Source organism: Anneissia japonica, unplaced genomic scaffold (genome assembly GCF_011630105.1).
Source record: "Anneissia japonica isolate Jap-2015-1 unplaced genomic scaffold, ASM1163010v1 scaffold724_len3256291_cov202, whole genome shotgun sequence".
NCBI classification, from domain to species: domain Eukaryota; kingdom Metazoa; phylum Echinodermata; class Crinoidea; order Comatulida; family Comatulidae; genus Anneissia; species Anneissia japonica.
The window spans coordinates 637,011-655,574 of record NW_022744966.1 but is presented as its reverse complement, the minus strand read 5'-3'; the positions used below and the strand labels follow the sequence as shown (position 1 = coordinate 655,574).

At 38.3% G+C, this 18,564-nt stretch overlaps 2 protein-coding genes across 2 annotated transcripts in view; both read left to right on the top strand.

Annotated features, from left to right (window-relative positions):
- The first annotated feature begins 497 nt into the window (after nucleotides 1-497).
- Nucleotides 498-3,466, top strand: LOC117119832. Its single transcript, XM_033264782.1, has 2 exons — nucleotides 498-717; nucleotides 3,051-3,466. Exons 1-2 carry the CDS (start codon nucleotides 534-536, stop codon nucleotides 3,407-3,409), a joined length of 543 nt encoding a protein of 180 aa, XP_033120673.1. The 5' UTR covers nucleotides 498-533; the 3' UTR covers nucleotides 3,410-3,466.
- A 6,764-nt stretch (nucleotides 3,467-10,230) lies between these two features.
- Nucleotides 10,231-18,564, top strand: part of LOC117119863 — a 24,007-nt gene continuing 15,673 nt past the window's right edge. Inside the window, exons 1-3 of the mRNA XM_033264844.1 lie at nucleotides 10,231-10,269; nucleotides 11,837-12,003; nucleotides 13,858-13,947. Coding sequence (XP_033120735.1) covers nucleotides 11,914-12,003; nucleotides 13,858-13,947 — 180 coding nt within the window. The 5' untranslated portion in view covers nucleotides 10,231-10,269; nucleotides 11,837-11,913. The remainder of the gene's footprint in view (nucleotides 10,270-11,836; nucleotides 12,004-13,857; nucleotides 13,948-18,564) is intronic.

Genomic DNA, 18,564 nt, shown 5'->3' with positions numbered 1-18,564 from the left:
AGACCTTGTAAACCACAGGTATTTTTGGCCTGGTGTGAGAAGGGACATCCGTTGCTACATCGATAGATGCACCAGATGTGTACTGCAGAAGACTCCAGATCCTAAAACCAGAGCTCCCTTAGTGTCAATCAAAACGTATCGCCCACTTGAACTTGTCTGCATAGATTTTCTTACTCTAGAAACATCCATCAATTGAAAATGTCCTAGTAATAACAGATCACTTTACAAGATATGCGCAGGCGTACCCAACGCGTGATCAGACTGCTCGAACGGTAGCAAAGACTTTGTGGAGCAAGTTTATGGTACACTATGGACTTCCCGAGAGAGTACACAGTGACCAAGGCAAATGCTTTGAGGCGGCCATCATCCAAGAGTTATGCGATCTCTTTGGAATTGCGAAAAGCAGAACCACTCCGTAACATCCGAAGAGAATGCAATGACTGAGCATTTCAATAGTACCTTGCTCAACATGCTTGGCACCCTACAACCTGACCAGAAACCAAATTGGGCAGACCACATAGAAGCATTGACTCATGCATACAACTGTACATCCCACTCTTCACTGGATTTTCACCATTTTCGAAAATGATTATGTACGCAAGTTGGCAGACAACTTAGGATTAGCGTACGCTGAAGCAACACGTACAGCCGATGGAGTGCGACTTAAGCAGAAAGCGACTTACGACAAGAAGGCAAAACAGTCCGAATTCGAAAATGGTTGTCAAGTTTTGATAGCCAATAAAGGTATTCATGGTCGACGGAAAATTGCTGATAGATGGGAAAATCAACTTTATACGGTAGTGTCTAAATTCCCTGATCAGCCTGTGTATGTTGTACGTTCGATTGATGGAAATAAAGAAAGAACAGTTCATCGGAATTTAATTATTCCCTGTACCTTTAGTACCCTTGATGAAAGGGATGAACAGACAGAACAATTCCCTTCATTCATTCCTCCACCGCCAGAATTTGCATCATACAGTTCAGAAGACAGCTCTTCGGAAGACAGTTCGTCAGATTTTGGGAACAGGTACAATCTGCGCGAAATAATTCGTCCACCAGTGAGATTTGGACATTGAGAGACTGATCATGAACTTATATTGACGAACATTTTCTTAATGTATCTTATGCTTTTATATATTTTAATTGTATCAATTTGCTTAATTGTTTTTTTAAATTGTTGGGGCAACAATAGTAAACGGGGGGGAGGGGGGTATGTGAGGGTATAATTTGAATAAGTACTACATTGTACCCTCATAGTCACCCTCATCAAATAACACTTGGGGATGGGACCAAGCCAGTGACAGTTCAACCGTCGGTCCGGTAACATCATTGTAAATACAGCTGACTTATTTTCCGACGTCACTCCGGTAACATCATTGTAAATATACTTATTTTCCGACGTCACTCATTTAATACCATTTACAAAACATACCGTAGCTTAATGGGAGCTAACGAATTGATATTGTAGAAGGACTGTGTTGGTTTTTTTAATAAAATGTTTTGTTTTAAATAGTTTAATAATATCTGTCGTCAAAAACGTTTAATTTAACATTAACTCAATAATATAGACTTTAATATTAATACTTACTGTAGAACTTTAATTTACTTTAATTGCATTTGGTGCGTTATTTATGTTTACCTAGCATTTATTATTATTAACTACTTTACTTTTAATTAACGATTTTGTTAAAGTTTCTTTATATCTAATTGTCTTTGATATTTTAATAAACTTATTGATTTGCTTTATAAATTCGGACTTCTTCTCTGTCTGTCCAGTGATTGAACCAATTTAGATAATTCCTCGTCTTGTACGAGTTGTGCTGGTCACATTTGTTTACATTAGCGTAGAGCATTATTCATTTACTTTCAAGAAATAGCGATTATCTCAGCTTTGTTGTGTGAAATTGTGTAAATCTGCAAATGTGAGTCATTTTCATTTTACTGTTATGGGTTCCAGATTGTGATTAAAATAAAGTGTCTTGTACCATTGTAAAGCTAAAATGTTTGTAGTTCTTGTAGCATTCACTACATGTCAATCTGATCACATATGCATTCTCTCCAAGCTTCGAAAGTGTTAAAATTTACTAAAAAGTCTGGCGGTGGCTGATACTACTGATTTAAACCCCTAGCGGTCAGAGTGTTCACCATTGTTGTTTTGAGTGAATTCAGATTATTCAGTGAAAATTTAGGTAACATTGCATTTATTGCAGTCGCTAGTAGAAACGTGCCGCCCATCTTTCAGCCATTTCTAATTTGTCTATTATACCCTTACGGCCAGTTAGGATTCCAGGCACACCTACAACAATGTGAATGTAGTTCACTCTTTGAAAGAAAAAGGGCTCAAAAATGAAAAAAAAACAATTTCTCATTGAAATTGCATACGCTCATTTTATTCTATAATTTTAAAGAAATTTATGCGTATTCATAAAACCTTGATGTATTCTCCTTCAGTTTCCAGTGAGTGTAGCGTATCGTGATCAAATTGCCTCCAGCAAGGCGTTTCAACCTCCCTGCAACATCAACTTAGCTTTCAAAGGATATCAGTTTTATTATTGGTAATCGTTTTTCATACGTTATCAAATAAACATGACATACTTATGTCAGGAAAGTCTCCTTCATTAGTATTTTTTAGTTCAACATGTGAAGAATGATAACGAGTACCTTTGGCCACTGAAGGCAAGTTCTTATCTTCCAAAAATTGACAATCTGTTGTTTTTGATTCCTCTTTTTGTCTAGTTTTAGATTCCACAGTTTTGTTTCTATCTGATTCTTCATCCAATTCTTTTAAAGCATACGTTAGGTTACTTGTGAATCTGAAAGTTTTGGAAGTGATATATATATAATGTATTCAAATTAAATTTGGTACATAGCATCATAAACACATCACATCAACTAATCAAATATATATATACTATATCTGTCTCTTATACACATCTAGATGTGTATAAGAGACAGAGCGTACGCTGAAGCAACACGTACAGCCGATGGAGTGCGACTTAAGCAGAAAGCGACTTACGACAAGAAGGCAAAACAGTCCGAATTCGAAAATGGTTGTCAAGTTTTGATAGCCAATAAAGGTATTCATGGTCGACGGAAAATTGCTGATAGATGGGAAAATCAACTTTATACGGTAGTGTCTAAATTCCCTGATCAGCCTGTGTATGTTGTACGTTCGATTGATGGAAATAAAGAAAGAACAGTTCATCGGAATTTAATTATTCCCTGTACCTTTAGTACCCTTGATGAAAGGGACGAAGAGACAGAACAATTCACTTCATTCATTCCTCCACCGCCAGAATTTGCAACGTACAGTTCAGAAGATAGCTCTTCGGAAGACAGTTCGTCAGATTTTGAGAACAGGTACAATCTGCGCGAAATAATTCGTCCACCAGTGAGATTTGGACATTGAGACTGATCATGAACTTATATTGACGAACATTTTCTTAATGTATCTTATGCTTTTATATATTTTGATCAAATATAAAACAAGAGAACATTGTTCTCTGGTATTAAAACCATGGTCGACTAACTCCCCTCCGTAGGCCTACGTACGTGTGCTGCGTCGTCGTAGTCGCCTTAAAAAAAACGAAAACAGCTCTTGATGTAGTACGCGAACAGTGTCTTGGCGTTGCCGTCACGGTCCATTAGTTCGTAGTAGACTGGCCGCGTAGTCAAAACGAAAAATGCCTATTGTATTTTTGGCGGTTGTGGCCTGCGTCGTAGTACGTTGTGGGCTTGAGTTAGTACGTTGTGTGTTTGTAAATGTATTTTTGGCGGTGTTGGCCTACGTTGTGTGTTTGAGTTAGTACGTTGCGTGTTTGTGCTAACACGTTGTGTGTTTGTGCTAGTACGTTGTGTGTTTGTAATTGTATTTTTGGCGGCGTTTGCCTTCCATAAAACGTGCCACTTTCAACAATGTGTTGTTTCACATTTTCACTGCATAATGTCAACAGTCTATGTAAAGTTATAGCACAAGGAAAGTAAAATATTATAAAATTTAAATGTAAAAGAAATAATGTAGGCTTATAGCACACAATTCAAAAAGCCTATAATATTATTGGGCATTGAAAATACTAATTTTTTACCATAAATGTAAATTATAAATAAATGGAATTATTGGAAATTGCGAATATGTAAAAATAGTTACAAGCACTTTGCATCGTGGATGAGATGGGTAGACGTCAAAAGTATATAAAATCGAGAATTCATAAATAAGCCTATACTAATCTGATTGGGAACAGGATAGTAAAAGCAATAAATCCCATTGTTGTTTTGAAGCAAATGCATCTGTGATGGTATATTTTGAATAAGTACTACATTGCGCCCTCATAGTCACCCTTATCAAATAACACTTGGGGATGGGACCAAGCCAGTGACAGTTCAACCGTCGGTCCGTTAACATCATTGTAAATACAGCTGACTCATTTTCCGACGTCACTCCGGTAACATCATTGTAAATATACTTATTTTCCGACGTCACTCATATTATACCTTTTACAAAACATACCGTAACTTAATGGGAGCTAACGAATTGCTATTGTAGAAGGACTGTGTTGGTTTTTTTAATAAAAAGTTTTGTTTTAAATAGTTTAGTAAAATCTATCGTCAAAAACGTGTAATTTAACATTAACTCAATAATATAGACTTTAATAATTATATTTACTGTAGAACTTTAATTTACTTTAATTGCATTTGGTGCGTTATTTACGTTTATCTAGCGTTTATTATTATTAACTACTTTTCTTTTAATTAACGATTTTGTTAAAGTTTCTTTATATCTAATTTATTATCATTTATGTGCTTAACTTAATTCCTTGGTAAGATCGTTCTCGAATTCGACTGAGTTAACGTGTGACCTTGGAACTGTTATTAATTTCTAACTTGTCTTTATATTTTAATAAACTTATTGATTTGCTTTATAAATTCGGTCTTCTTCTCTGTGTGTCCAGTGATTGAACCAATTTAGATAATTCCTCGTCTTGTACGAGTTGTGCTGGTCACACAATTTTGGTGGCGAAACCCGGGACAGACGCAAATTTATATGAGAAAGATTATTTTGTTTACAGAGTAGAACGATATTAAAGTAGGCCTTATAATAATAGCTATAGTAAAATTAATAATAATTAATATTAATACTTAAAATAAACAAACCAGCACAGTCCTGTTACTTTAGCAGAGTGATGGCAAGCCCACCGCAACTTACCCCTTACGACGCAGAGCCAAACGGCCGGACTTCAACCAGTACAGGCAATCTGACACCACTGCAAATGGCAGGATTCGATCCACAACCTGTTACACCAACCACATCGGATCGATCAACGCAGTCGCTACCACTACCAGTACAGAAACTACATAATACATGTCAGGTGCATGTGAGTGGAAAACAATGTGTAGCATTATTGGACACCGGCTCCCAAGTAACAACCATCACCTCTGAATTTGTAGAAGAACACCCAGTTTTATCAAAGGCATATATCCTACCGACGGATATCGTTATTGAGGGTGCCGGAGGACAAGCTGTTCCGCACAAGGGAGTAGTGTGTATCGATCTGCAAGTACTTGGAGAACAAATCAAGACAGTACCGGCCTTGGTTGTGTCCACAACTTCAGCAAGGCGGAATATTCCATGTTTAATTGGTACCAATACTATTCGTGCTAGCCGAGATGTCTTCTATACGAAATACGAGACGTTCCCTGATACAGAGAATTCGACGCATCTCCTCTCCATGGCATTTAGCGTTTTCATATGTAAATACTGATGGAATGGATTGGCAAGGCAAAATATTTCTCCAGGCTAGACTTGACATTAGGGTACCTTCAAATTAAGATGGACCAACAAGACCAACGCAAGACAGCATTCACCACTTCATTTGGGCTGTTTGAGTATACCCGTATGCCTTTTGGGCTTATGAACGCTCCAGCATCATTTCAACGCCTAATGAATACTGTTTTTGGCGATCTCAATTTTACTGATCTTTTACTATACTTAGACGACATCATCGTATTTAGCGAAACAATCGAGGAACATGTACGGAAACTCCAAACGGTATTCGATCGCCTTCGTAGTCACGGTCTGAAGCTAAAGAAATCGAAGTGTCATTTTTTAAAGAAAGAAGTACAGTATCTTGGCCATCGTGTTTCGGCAGAGGGTGTATCCACAGATACGCCGATTCCTCGGTTTCACTGGCTATTACCGACGTTTCATTAAGGACTATGCAAAAATCGCTAGACCATTATTTAGCTTATTAGAAGGCGATGTACGACGCGGAAAACGTGATCAGCGACAAACTCCATTTAAGTGGAACTCCGATGCCCAACGCAGTTTCGAAATCCTTCGAAATGGAATTAAGTCTGCTCCTGTCCTCGTCTACGCAAACTTTACTTTGCCATTCATTCTACAAACGGACGCCTCTATTGATGGTCTGGGTGCAGTCCTTGCACAAGTGCAAAATGGGAAGGAAAGAGTGATTGCCTTTGCGAGCGTACATTGTCGGATTCAGAGAAGTGGTATCCCGCACACAAGTTGGAGTTCAAGGCTTTACACTGGGCGGTGACTGACAAGTTCCGCCATTATGTATATGGACATGACGTCACAGCGTTTACGGACAATAATCCTTTAACGTACGTACTGGGTAAAGCAAAACTTGATGCATACGGCCAGCGATGGGTAAACGATCTGTCACAATGCAACCTTAATATCATCTACCGTCCGGGGCGTAAAAACGATAATGCCGATGCGCTATCAAGAATCCCAAGAGAAGCGGTCAAACAGATATTTGATAATTCACTGCGCAGCGATATGCCAGAATGCCCTGTAACGTCGGATGTTAGAACTGTAATTAATGAAGCCACTCAGCCAACTAAAAGTCAAGGTCCTAATCAACAAACCGTAACATCTCTCGAACATCACCAACAACAGGGTGATGAACCAACTTCTTTATTAGATACGCCATCTAAAGACATCAGACTAGCACAGCATGCAGATCCATCTATTCGAAGAGTATGTGAATTGTTAGCAGCAGGGACTAAACCGTCTAGTCGCACCACCGATAAACAGTCACACTTTGCCAGACGACTACTTTCGAAATGGGACGATTTACTTCTACAGGATGGTGTTTTGTTTATCCAGTTTTCAAATAAGAGAAAATTAATATTGCCTAAATCTAGTTGGAAACATGTATTGGAAAGCGTTCATGACAAGATGGGACACTTGGGGTTTAAACGCATATTAGACCTTGTAAACGACAGGTATTTTTGGCCTGGTGTGAGAAGGGACATCCGTTGTTACATCGATAGATGCACCAGATGTGTACTGCGGAAGACTCCAGATCCTAAAACCAGAGCTCCCTTAGTGTCAATCAAAACGTATCGCCCACTTGAACTTGTCTGCATAGATTTTCTTACCCTAGAAACATCCAGAGGGGGAATTGAAAACGTCCTAGTAATAACAGATCACTTTACAAGATATGCGCAGGCGTACCCAACACACGAACGGTAGCAAAGACTTTGTGGAGCAAGTTTATGGTACACTATGGACTTCCCGAGAGAGTACACAGTGACCAAGGCAAATGCTTTGAGGCGGCCATCATCCAAGAATTATGCGATCTCTTTGGCACCCTACAACCTGACCAGAAACCAAATTGGGCAGACCACATAGAAGCGTTGACTCATGCATACAACTGTACATCCCACTCGTCCACTGGATTTTCACCATTTTCTCTTATGTTTGGACGGTCACCACGAATTCCAGTTGACCTACTATGCGGCATCAATGACGACACAGAACCTGTGGACAACGTGGACATCGAAAACGATTATGTACGCAAGTTGGCAGACAACTTGGGATTAGCGTACGCTAAAGCGACATGTGCAGCCGATGTAGCGCGACTCAAGCAGAAAGTGACTTACGACAAGAAGGCAAAAGAGTCCGAATTCGAAAATGGTTGTCAAGTTTTGATAGCCAATAAAGGTATTCGTAGTCGACGGAAAATTGCTGATAGATGGGAAAATCAACTTTATACGGTAGTGTCTAAATTCCCTTATCAGCCCGTGTATGTTGTACGTTCGATTGATGGAAATAAAGAAAGAACAGTTCATCGGAATTTAATTATTCCCTGTACCTTTAGTACCCTTGATGAAAGCGAGGAAGAGACAGAACAATTCACTTCATTCATTCCTCCACCGCCAGAATTTGCAACGTACAGTTCAGAAGATAGCTCTTCGGAAGACAGTTCGTCAGATTTTGAGAACAGGTACAATCTGCGCGAAATAATTCGTCCACCAGTGAGATTTGGACATTGAGGGACTGATCATGAACTTATATTGACAAATATTTTCTTAATGTATCTTATGCTTTTATATATTTTAATTGTATCAATTTGCTTAATTGTTTTTTTTAAATTGTTGGGGACAACAATAGTAAACTGGGGGGTGTATGTGAGGGTATATTTAGAATAAGTACTACATAGCGCCCTCATAGTCACCCTCATCAAATAACACTTGGGGATGGGACCAAGCCAGTGACAGTTCAACCGTCGGTCCGGTAACATCATTGTAAATACAGCTGACTCATTTTCTGACGTCACTCCGGTAACATCATTGTAAATACTGTGCCAGGGAGAAACCTTAACATATGTGTCCATGGCGGATTCTGAAATTTTAAAAAGAAGGGGTGTCCCGTGAGGGACTTTCGCAAAAACAGAGGCCCAGGTCACCCACCTCAACCGGCCACGACCCCACCATGGTTGGTGTTGAGGAAAAGAAAATTTATGATTGTGGCACCTATAGATGGCCGGAAATGGAGCTCTAAGACTTAAATTTGATTATGAAGTATGTTTGATTATGAAGTATGTTTTGTTTTTTCTCCATTTTCTTTATAACTTTCAAAAAATTATGGGTGCCCGGGTTAGTTAAAATTGCTGGTATGACAAATAATATGCAGTCCTAGTTGGAAACTGTTCTAAATTGGTCAAGGAGTTTTAGTGAATTGATTTCTGGAATGTGTGAGAGTGTGTTTGGAATTTTATACTCCTGAAAATGTAGACCTTTGGTGATTTAGGGGTGCATACACACCCGTCGCTCCCACCCTGCATACGGGCCTGAATCCTTATGTAAGAGGTATCACACTGCAAGATGGTTTTGATGCAATGTATTTGTATAACATATAATTTTCAAATTAGGGTTGCTACATACCATAAAGACAATATATACCAATAAGTAAATAAATGATTACAATAATAAAAACATGTTTTAATCATATTACTCATTGGCCTTCAAGGAAAATGATTAGGAATTCCTCTTTGACATAAAATGTCAAAAACAGTTCACAAAGTTGAAACACGTCAAAAACAGTTCACAAAGTTGAAACACGTCAAAAACAGTTCACAAAGTTGAAACACAACACTCATGATATTATACAGATATTGCCTGCTTAGAGGTGTAATATAACATTTGATATCCCCGAGGGAATTATATTTTTTTCGAAGGACTATATTTTCCCGAAGCACTTAGCGCTGAGGGAAAATATAGTCCTGAGAAAAAAATATAATTCCCAAGGGGATATCAAATGTTATTATTACACCGATAGAAAGGCAATATCTGTTATATTACATAGCCAAAAATAGATGCAAATACTTAACTGAACACATAACTTTAAATATCAAGAACTTTTATTTAACTTTTACACAATATCTGTCATAATACATAGCCAAAATACTTCATATTACCGTCACTTTTTAAAAATGTTTCTGTTGTAGTCCGTAGCGTTGCGTTATCATTGATCGTTTAGCCTACAATTCACCGTTTGCTCTCCTTACCTCAGCGTAGAATGACCGGAGAAACGTAACGCGTTGAGCTCCGTTGCTGTGAAATTTTCAATGCACGTAGGCTAGGCCTAGGCCTAATTTGATGATTCCTCGGCCTTACAATATTCACTGAGTGGGCCTACATTAACGGATGAATTCACAACAAATTTTGTACACCGAGAATCTTTTTCGTCAATAATTCTATCCAATTCATCTTCGTCAAGAGATTTAAACTTATTTGCCATTTTCGAAGCTCTAGCCCTTCCACATTAACAATTCGTGAGCGATCGATCGTGCGCTCGACTAGCATTCTACGGGCGCAATATGTAAATACGTACTCGTATTTACATAGGCTATGTAATATAAACTTTTATTCCTTAAATGATGCACAGGTTTTCATTATTTACTTTTTAAAATTGACAGGTTGTAATACCAACGGAAGACACTGTATCGGAAAAAATTGAAGGTAAATATTCTCACAGTTTCATGGTTCTTGCACATAATTATTTTGTAATTTTTTTGATTGTGGTCTGTTTTAATTATTTACAATTTGATTATGCACAACAAATTTTAATAGACTAAAAATTATCTAAAAACAATCAGGTCAAGTTGGCTAAACTCTGTGGAACAGAACATATGATATCAATGTTTTGGAAAAGGGGTATTATAAGATAGTTAAATTATCTTTTCAAAAGAAATATGCATGTTTGTATTTCAATACACTACAAATCCTATTCCCATGTAACGGACGAACAGGATTTTGACATACATTTGGGTCAATGACTTTCCATTGTGGATGCACCAAAAATAAAATGCATGATTACCAATTTTTTTTTTTAATATCTTACTGTATATATTCACTAATTTTATAAACATTTCAAAGTAACAGATATATTGCCTAGTAACTGTAAATTAAATGAGAAACAATCCTACAAAGTAGGTTGGGAGAAAGCAGGTCAAGTCTTTGTATGTTGCCAATTCAGGAATGTTACCAAAGACAGAAAGAATGTCAAATGCTGAAAGTTGCCGAATGGCTGGCAGTGATTCAGACAAACTTGTGCAATTCAATGAATGGAGTTGTTCGCCTATATTTTAGTAAAGCGGTGCTTTCTTAATCTTGTATATTAATTATGTTGCATGTAATTTTTGAATTCAGACATTGATAAACATATCATTAACTTTTTTGATATCTGCTATGGTGTTTTCATTTGCTTTTTGTTGTAATATACAGTAATATTAAGCTTAAACTGTAGTTGAACAGGTCTTGTCACACATACTCAGCCCGGTGAATTCACTTTAGGTAATTCATCACTTTCGAGACGTGCACACTTGTTCTGCAGGAAAGGACATATTTGGCCCTATCCAGTGCAAGCCAGTTAATGAACAATAAACATAACCATGGGAACGTGTACTTCTAAAGTTATTTTCTTGCACTGAACGACGTTCATGTTTAAAGGGCATTTACATTTAAAAGCCTTTATTTTAATAGCGAAGTATTTCGTTAATTATGTTTCTGAAGTTTTCAAAATCATTGAAAAAACGAAAAAAACAATGCTGGTCGGCAGCCTATCAGTGCCGGTGGGATGGTAAGAACCCTGCTGCATAGTAGATTATAAAAGTTTACTGTAGTTTCACGATAGTCCAAATGTTACTTCATTGTCTATTTACTTATTAAATCTAACCTAAACCACAACTGCCACCACCCCAACCGCCACCAAAACAGCCATCGCAACTGACACCGCAACAGCAGCAATTCTGAATAGTCGTAATTCAGCGCCTACCACACTGCACAGTTCAAACAGCAAGTCAATGAATAATCAAATATTCAGCATCGAATTCACCATCACCGACATCCACACTCTGTATCTTCATTAAACTTTGTGAGCATGAAGATGCAGATGATGGTGATGATGTTTGACATATTTCATCATCATTAACATAATAATTATTGCTGTGTTGATGATTAAATATTTAAACAATCTTTACAATTTTATAATAAACAATTTTTATTTATATATATATATATATATCAGTGAATCAGACAGCGGTTGATGTCAAAATATCACCTACAGCACTTTCACCGCAAACTCGAAAGAGAATTGTTAACATAATGACTGGAGAAACATGCGTGATTGAAAATAAAGATATTGCTTATATTTGGGACTTTGCTGGCCAGCAGCTATATTATATTACACATCGAGTAAGTATTTGGCATTACTTTTGTGTGATTTGTTAACACGTACCTGGATGCTATGTCAGCCAGTTTCTTTTCAGGAGCTGACCTTGAAAGCAATAGTTTGTCTGATGTAGGCATATAATGCAACAAAAGTTATGTAAACTGTTCCCAATTTTCCCTTTGCTGTTAGAACATGGATTTGCTTATTATGAAGATTATAATCTGCCATGTTGAGGTATTTCAACAAGTTGCAGCCTTCTGGAACTTGAGGGACATATGGAGTGCATGTTGTGCTGTTGGTTCGAGCAGGGTTGGTGGTGGGAGCTTTGTATACAAATTGGCCTGAAAAAAAATAAAGAAAAAGAAATTATTGATCTCCCAAAATGCCTCAGAGGTCATTTCCGGGCGTCTAGAATACAACAATTTTGCGGGAGCATACCCCGGGCTCCTAGGGTAGTGTCTCTCAATCAGCCCCCGCTTTTCGTACATCTCTGGATCCGCCCCTGCCAAATAATAATTTCATTATTCAACAATTTATTGATTAGGATGCTCTGGGATAGGCACTCAGAGATAAGGTGCTGTTGCCAGCACTCATTTTTTATATTGTAAATTTGATATTAACAGAATTAAAAACACTCCCAAGCATTTGCAACTGTACATCGTTTCCTTTGGTTACCTATTCATCTGCGAATTCACTTGATATTTGTATACCACTATCTCCCAATCGAATTTCACAACGTTCTGCTATTTGCATCTGCAGTTTTAGCTAAGTCTACCTCATCTTCATCTACCATCCTTAACTGTTCTATTGGTCACCTTAAAACTTGTGACGATCGTTTTTTTATTGGTGCTGCTCCAACGCTTTGAAACCAAACCACTTAAGACAGTGTTTGAGTCTCCAAGCTAAACTGTCTTCAAATCTCGGCTCAAATTCCATCTTTTTATTAATTCTGAACATGATCCATTTTCTTTGTTTTTTTTTTAATTCTTCCTTGTTTTTGTGCACTTGGGTTGCTGTGGTTTCTTAGCGCATATAGACTTTCGCAGGGGTCCCAAGCTGAAAGAAGTCAATTCCGGGAGGATTGCTTACTGGTGAAAGGGGTGGGGTGGCGGGGCATTCCCCGCATTGCGAGAAAAAAAAATATATGTATTGCATATTAGTTGACTGTAAAATCAAGTAAATTAACTTCTCAGGGGCTTTTCACTCTGGAACACACTCAAAATATATTGTGAAACTCCCAACCACCCAACTTTCCTACCATCGGGGACATTGGCCCTTTCGTCTCGTTGGGGGCCTCGGACACACTCGGCGCCACCTTGTCCGGGAAATCTGCAGTGATGAATCGGAGAATTCGCAAAGGGTGTGGGGGCAGAGAGGGACTTTTACAGATGTACGGTCTATAATTATTATCTCATCCCCACCATGGTTTGGGCTGAGGTAAGAAAGTTCATGATTACAGCACCTCTAGATGGCCTGAAATGCACTCTCAGGCTGAAATTTGAATATTATTATCTTTTACTCTCCATTTTTTTAAAAAATTATTTTTCCACTTGAACCTGCCTCTGATCTGGTTGATTTTATTTTGCAGCACATTGTGATACACATTGGCATGGACTTTCTTGAGACAATTGATAATAAAGTGAAAATGTGCACACATTATAAATTTGCCGGATTTGGGTTAATTTCTGGGAGATCCTTGCTTGATTCCTGGGAGACTCTCGCAAGTTCTGGGAAACTTGGCACCCCCGATTTTGTATTATACGCTTCAAGTATATTAACATTACCATGAAATCGATGCAGAATGTAAGTCATACCAATTATTAAATTAGGTCAGTCTGTGTGTCCACTTATGGGTGAATTTTCCTTTAATCTTTTAGATTTTCCTAACAAGCAAGGCAGTATATCTGATTGTGTTCAATTTGATGGAAAAGATGCATGCCAAAGGGAAATGTAGTGACTCTCCGAAGGTAAATATATACTTTCTTTTAATGAATTTATACATAAGTCATATTTAGTGCATTTAGTGCATCAAATAAAAGAACCATGGGCTTTTTTTAGTACCCCTGGATGGGCTTCTTTTCAAGATGGGCTACTTTTCAGAGGCCTAGTTCAGACTAGGTGGATAAACCCAGCTCAACTCACCGGGTTTATCCACGTGCCAGTCTGAACTAGGTGGCTTATCTCAAGCTGGGCTGTGTTCCTATAGTAACTAGGCCTGGCATGCCACCGTGTTTAACTTTTCTAAGCTGGGCTTTAATCGCTACGGGGGGTCTTGCATTGACTTCCGGGAAAAAAAATGACCAATCAGCATTGAGTTACATACGCTGTGAGCGAGCATACGTTTCGAGCCCAATGTTTCCCAACTCGTTTCCTGGTTACGGTTCATTATGCTAATTCCCGCGCCTGGCTAATCCCGCTAGTCTGAATGCCCGGCAATGTTAAGCCAGGCTTAACATTGAGCCGGGCTTAAGTCAAGTTTGAACGTAGCCTGAGATGGGCTTCTTTTTGAGATTACTTTTGCAAATTGAAAAGGGGGCTTCTTTTTAAAACGGTAATTGTAAATATTTTGAATTGCTAGTATAAAACCGTGTAGGACTTCTACACCACAGAATTTGCCGATGTATCCCGATGCATATACATACTAATTATGTAATAAAATTTTATATAATTTCATATTTCACAAGCAGCGAACACGGCTTTTGCGAATCGCGAGGGGAAGTTGGCATGCATGATTATGTACATTAATATACTAGGAGACATAACGAAATATCACAACTCAAACGGTGTCAAAATCTTCACAAATTAATTTAATCACATACGTTTAACAATGGGCCCAACATATTCGCCACATGAAATTGCAAGCACAATCTCATCTATAGTCATGTGTTATAACTTCCAATTCCATACAACATTACATACAATTCCACTAACATAAATCTCTGAGCTCAACCTTATCTAGTGTCAACTCTAAAACACAACCTGAAATTTAAACATTACATCACATTGGAAACCATAAGTACAATAATCATTTCCATAGTCCATAGTTTATCAGCATGAATGTCACATCCCTTGCCGCAACCATGAGTACTACGTAGGCAATAACTCCCACTTGTATCAACCAGTTTTCTAGTCAAATTCCAATCCCAACCTCGAGAGCTACGAGATCTATAAGCAAACAAAACCAACCCACGAATAAAACCAAAAACATCAAATTACGTTTCCAAAGAAGCATATATAGATACAATAGGAATAACTTACATGTAGCAACTTTATGTGGCATTTCCATTATAAGCTAACGCTGGGTACATTATATTCCCCTCTAGCAGAGGCAACGTCTTAGGCCAGCATAGCATTACTAAGGTGTGACCATCAAACACAGTGAAAACCCTTTATAGTGAAGATGCACAGTATTTGACTGAACAACTGAATGTAAATTAGCTGAACGCACTGCACTAATGAACAATAGCACTGTGACTACCACTGAGCAATAATAATAATAATAATAATAGTAACATAAATAATATTAGGATAATGCATTACATTAATAATAATAATAATAATAATAATAATATTAATACCCATTAAACATGTAACAATAATCCGTTATTTTAACAAAACCCAAGATAAACGAAAACCACAAGTGTAAGAAACCCATTCCCAACAATTTCCAACACACATAACTGACATAGATAGCGTCCTTTGTAATTTCTGCCTTAAATGTATGGGAAAAAAATAATGCCACTAGGCCTAGCCATGGGATTAGGTTCCCAACCCCACTGTGGCACTAATTCAACCTTTTTAGTTCCTTTGTGACCTTAGGTCACATGGAACTAATGTAATGGTTCACATGTAAAATGTGTGTATGAGATGTGACACCAAAAGAGGTCAGCATATTTGTAAACAAATAGGCTCCGAAACAGTGCATAGCGGCAGGTATACATTGTGCTCGATAGTTGCTGGTGGACATGCAATTGTGCAAGAAGTGTTTGTTTTTTTCGGTTAGATGAAAAATGTAAGCTGTAGGCGATAAATCATGTACCCCTACCACCAGTTTTGAGTCGTTTTTTAGTCGGAAATTTGATTTGCACATGCGTCGGGTCAAACTTTCCCGACATTTTGTTTCCTTAGCGAGCTGCCTAGAAAAGTTTTTATGTTGTTTTCGCGCCTGTCAGTAAACATTGAGCAAACTGAGATAGTTGTGGCATATCGGCCACTTACTTGTGCTATTATTTGAAGGTGTTCTGTGTGTTTTATTAGTGTTTCAGTATACTTTAACGGCTAAGATTGACAGACCTGGTGTACCTAGGCCTAGCCTAGACACATACGTAATGTAGGCTTCTCTTTGGGCGAACCGTCGGACCTGGTGTAGGCCTAGACACATCTGATATACTATACCGTTAGGCCTACGTGAAGTAGGTTTCTTGGCCTACCACCAGCCTACCGTCAAGCAATAAAAATCAAAATTTGTGGAATTGTTTTTCAAGAAATGATGGTTAAAAATTCTGGACACATAAGTATGCAGCATGTGATGGACGGACGAACCTAAGGGTTGGCCGGGGCAGCATGTGATGGACAGACGAACCTAAGGGTAGGCGGGGGGACGGGAGTTCATCAAATGATGTTTGGGAAAATAATGGTCAGAAAATACAGCATCTGATCGACAGGCCCGGGTAGGGGAGAACCTTAAAATTATGGACACACAAATTTACAGCATAGCTTCATCAAATGATGTTTGGGAAAATAATGGTTAGAAAATACAGCATCTGATGGACAGTCACGGGTGGGGGAAAACCTTAAAATTATGGACACATAAACTTACAGCATGTGATGGACTGACCGTCTATACACATATACAGCATGTGATGGTGGCATGTATCTGATGGACAGTCCCGTGTGGTGGAGAACCTTAAAATTATGGACACATAAATTTACAGCATAGGTTCATCAAATGATGTTTGGGAAAATAATGGTTGGAAAATACAGCACCTGATGGACAGTATCGGGTGGCGGAAAACCTTTAAATTATGGACACATAAATTTACAGCATGTGATGGACTGACCGTCTATATACATATACAGCATGTGATGGAGGCATGTGATAGACGGACGAATGTATGCCTTTCTTCAATTAATTTCCAGTAAAATAATTATTACAACTTCAAGAAAACTCGTGTTTTTATTGCATAAATTAATTTCACAAGTTTTTATTCTGAAATATAGCGGTATCAGTATTCTTTCTATAACGGTACAAGCCACCGGGAACCAGACGTCGAACAGAAAGTTTCAACAGCCCACGTGTGTTTTGTTGCGACATCATAAATGAAGCTGCTCACGTGACCTCTAGGACCACACTCCCGAAAAGAAGGTTATTTATTGTTTTGAGCGAAGCGATTTCGAATAAAACGTGTTTCAAAATTTTTTGAGTGAAAGTAACTATGAAAATAATTATTTAACCAACCCAAACCATTGCTTGATTGTCGTAGAAAATGTAGTAGGAATCACAGTACAGCACTGTATAGTGAGTATAATTACAAATACTAGCCTTTCAACAAAGGCTAGGCTAATTAATTGGGCTAGGAGCATGGGCCCAAGCTAGACAGACGGCGCCTGATTTTCGCTGCGGTTCGCGATCTGAACTTTTTGGGAGTAGATTAACGACTGGTGTATTATATAGGCCGCACCCCAAACTTGGAGGGGGAAATTGCGTATTAAATTTGCGGCTTATTCACCGGAAAATACGGTTTATGGAGCAAAAACTTGTGTTTCTTCATGATTTTGAGGTGGTGGGGGGGGGGTGCGGGAGAATTTGTATGAGGCTGGGCAGAAGGCCTTAAAAATAGCTTTAGGATGGGCGCAAGACGTCAAGAGTGGGCGGCGCCGCCCACGTCCGCCCTGCATAACGACATCCCTGCACTTCTCAGAACCCCTTACCCCCTCCCCCTTTCATAAATTTCTTGATCCGCCTCTGATTTTTTTTAACTCAAAATGAAAATACTGTATTACCTTACACAATCATTATTCAAAAAGATACAATCAAGTTATTGCAATTCACAAATGTACATTGATTTTTTACGTACAAAGGAACGTACGCACCCGCAGGGTTCTGGTTTCTTATTAGATTGGATAGCTTCAAATAGTGGAATACTTACGGTCCAGACTGAATATAGTGTTTAAATTGTCAGGACACATCAGTAATTACCCCATCGATCAGATTTTGTAAAAAAACCTAAAACACTGAGATCTCCGTGTTTGGCGGGCAGAGTGTTAAGTGATAGGATATGTATATTCTACAGTATGTTGAATTTGTTTGATTTGGACAGATGAAAGTATGCCGGTTTACCGGTTGCAGGGGATGAGAAATTTATTGAAAAGTGAAAACATCTAGTCCACTGCGCCATGAGCAGTGACTATTGGAATGGCGCCATATAAATGGAATGATTTGATTTCTTTTTTCTGTTTTTTCTGTGCAAATGAATGCAGAGGCGTTACCGTTGGTATTTGGTCTGTGTGATGCATTGCATGCGAGGACTGGGAATAATCATGAAGCAGAGGAGGCTGCGTTTTAATTTTTAATATAATAAAAG